Below are 2,631 nucleotides of genomic sequence, written 5' to 3' on the forward strand. Positions count from 1 at the left end.
TGATTCACAAGGAAATGGAAAGACCTGGAAAAATTACATTAAGTAAGCCAAACCCAGAGAAGGTAGCATGGTTTCTCTCATTTGTTCTAGATAGAATGTACTTATAGTTCTACAAGTAAGCACAGTGGGCAGTACACAAGTGATTACAAATGAATGAACTAAGCAATAGTACACTCTATGGAGAGCTCAAATGGTATAATATAATCTTTTAGAAAGACTAGCTCAAAGCCCAACAAAATCAGCACCAGGAAATGGATTCAGTCAAGAGAGTGGTCCAGCCAAGAGAAGAGGAGTAGACAAATAAAACAGGGAAGGGGACAAATGCAGTCAAGAATTCATTGTATATAACACAAAATTGAGAAAAGTAAGGGGAAAAGTGGGTCAATAGTGGTTGAGAATGTTGATCCATGGCATTATATTCATAAACTGCGTTGTTAAATGCACCTCCTTTATACAACTACTTGAAGATAATAAAAAAACATTGGAAAAGAAATGGATGTAGAACATGAAGCCAGGCAAACGTGTTATAGAAATTTCATTTTTATTTATTATCTTTTGCTTGTGGGGATTTTAAATAGTTTTTTATTGTTATAACAAGGCTGATGTACAAAAGGGTTACAGTTATGTAAGTTAGGAAAAGAATACATTTCTTTTTGGACAATGTCATCCCCTTCCTTTTTTCTATCCCAGTTTTTCGCTCCTGTCCTTACGCACAAGCGGCATGGTTCATTTTCAACATAGTGCCTGGTGAATACCACAGTTACATTTGTCCATTGTCTTTTGCTTTTAAACCCTCTACTTACTTTTGTTTTATGTTGTGATCCAGGAGATTGCCACTGTCAAAGAATATAACATGCTGTCCTCCCGCCAGCCACTATGTCTGGAGCCAACAGCTCCAGCCTGACCCCAGCATTCTTTATCTTGAATGGTATTCCAGGGCTTGAAACTGCACACATCTGGATCTCTCTCCCATTCCTCCTCATGTACATCATTGCTGTTGTGGGAAACTGTGGGCTCATCTACCTCATCGGCCACGAGGAAACACTGCACAAGCCCATGTACTACTTCCTGGCCCTGCTGTCCTTCACTGATGTCACCTTGTGTACCACCACTGTGCCCAACATGTTGTGCATATTCTGGTTCAACCTCAAGGAGATTAACTTCAATGCCTGCCTGGCACAGATGTTCTTTGTGCATATGTTGACTGGAATGGAGTCCGGGGTGCTCATGCTGATGGCCCTGGACCGGTACGTGGCCATCTGCTACCCCCTGCGGTATGCCACCATCCTCACCAACCCTGTGATTGCCAAGGCAGGTTTTGCCACCTTCTTGAGGAGTGTCATACTCATCATCCCATTCACTTTCCTCACCAAGCGCCTGCCCTATTGCCGGGGAAACGTTATCCCCCATACCTACTGTGACCATATGTCTGTGGCCAAGGTATCCTGTGGCAATGTTAAGGTCAATGCTATCTATGGTCTGATGGCTGCACTCCTGATTGGTGCCTTTGACATCTGCTGTATCTCAGTGTCCTACACTATGATCTTACGAGCTGTGGTGAGCCTGTCTTCATCAGATGCTCGGCACAAAGCCTTCAGCACCTGTACATCTCATATCTGTGCTATTGTGATCACGTATGTACCTGCTTTTTTCACTTTTTTTGCTCACCGTTTTGGGGGGCAGAGCATTCCCCATCACATACACATTATTGTGGCCAACCTTTACCTGCTACTGCCTCCTACCATGAACCCAATTGTTTATGGGGTCAAGACCAAGCAGATTCGGGAAGGTGTCATCAAATTTTTATTTGGAGACAAATTTGGCATTTCCTAAGACAAATGAATAATGAAACTCACACATTGTTTGAGATGAGGCTAGTGAAAATGAAGGCATAAACGATATGAATGGAAATGGTATTAAATCATCCTGAGGTGCAGATTTTCTGAAATCAATGCAAGTGTGAGGATACATCTGAAAATAAAGAATGCAGGATCTTTTTTAAAAAATATTTTTTTCTTTTAGAGCTTATATTTTCATAATGTTTGATAGGGAATAAACATAGAAAGAGGAGAAAGGCAATAAATGTGAAAAGTAGGCTTGGTGTTCAGTTGTATATTTTGTATAAAGAGAAGAGACTATAGTAAGAAGAAGGAATCATTTCCTTCCCATTAATGACAAAGTCTAGTAAGATAGATCATACCATTACCATGGAATACCTGGGCCCATATTGTTGTAATTTTTTTCAAAACAAGTTAGAGTTAGGTACTTTTGAAATCTCCCAATTTTAATTTTTATTTCTTTACTCTTTAAATCTAAAATTCATCACAGAATGTATGAAAGTTCTATTGTATTGTTTAACCTCAACTTGAGACTTCTGTGGTAACTGGATCTCTAAAAGGTATTTGTCATGTTATTGATCAAATAAGTAAAAGCACTAAATGACCAGTATGTTTAATATTTCATTCATTTCCCAACATAGGGACACAAGTGGTTTTATCTTTCTTGCTGTTGTTTTTAATGTATTTATAATGTACCATGTGATTTTTTTGTTTCTTTTTTATGTTCTTCACTCATGGCATAACCCTTGTTTTTTCAAAATGTTTTTTATTGTGAAAATACTGTACAGAAGGG

The 2,631-nt window shown here is 39.0% G+C and overlaps 1 protein-coding gene across 1 annotated transcript; it reads left to right on the forward strand.

Annotated features, from left to right (window-relative positions):
- Positions 1-876: 876 nt before the first annotated feature.
- On the forward strand, positions 877-1,833 carry LOC106000362 (olfactory receptor 52N2). The gene has a single exon (XM_013035616.1). It carries the CDS (start codon positions 877-879, stop codon positions 1,831-1,833), a length of 957 nt encoding a protein of 318 aa, XP_012891070.1.
- The last annotated feature ends 798 nt before the right edge of the window (positions 1,834-2,631 follow it).

The sequence above is a fragment of the Dipodomys ordii genome, unplaced genomic scaffold (assembly GCF_000151885.1).
Source record: "Dipodomys ordii isolate 6190 unplaced genomic scaffold, Dord_2.0 Scaffold216, whole genome shotgun sequence".
NCBI lineage: Eukaryota > Metazoa > Chordata > Mammalia > Rodentia > Heteromyidae > Dipodomys > Dipodomys ordii.

Bases quoted from the DNA above. Each gene is read 5' to 3' on its own strand.
- LOC106000362 (XM_013035616.1), top strand. From the start codon at position 877: ATGTCTGGAGCCAACAGCTCCAGCCTGACCCCAGCATTCTTTATCTTG.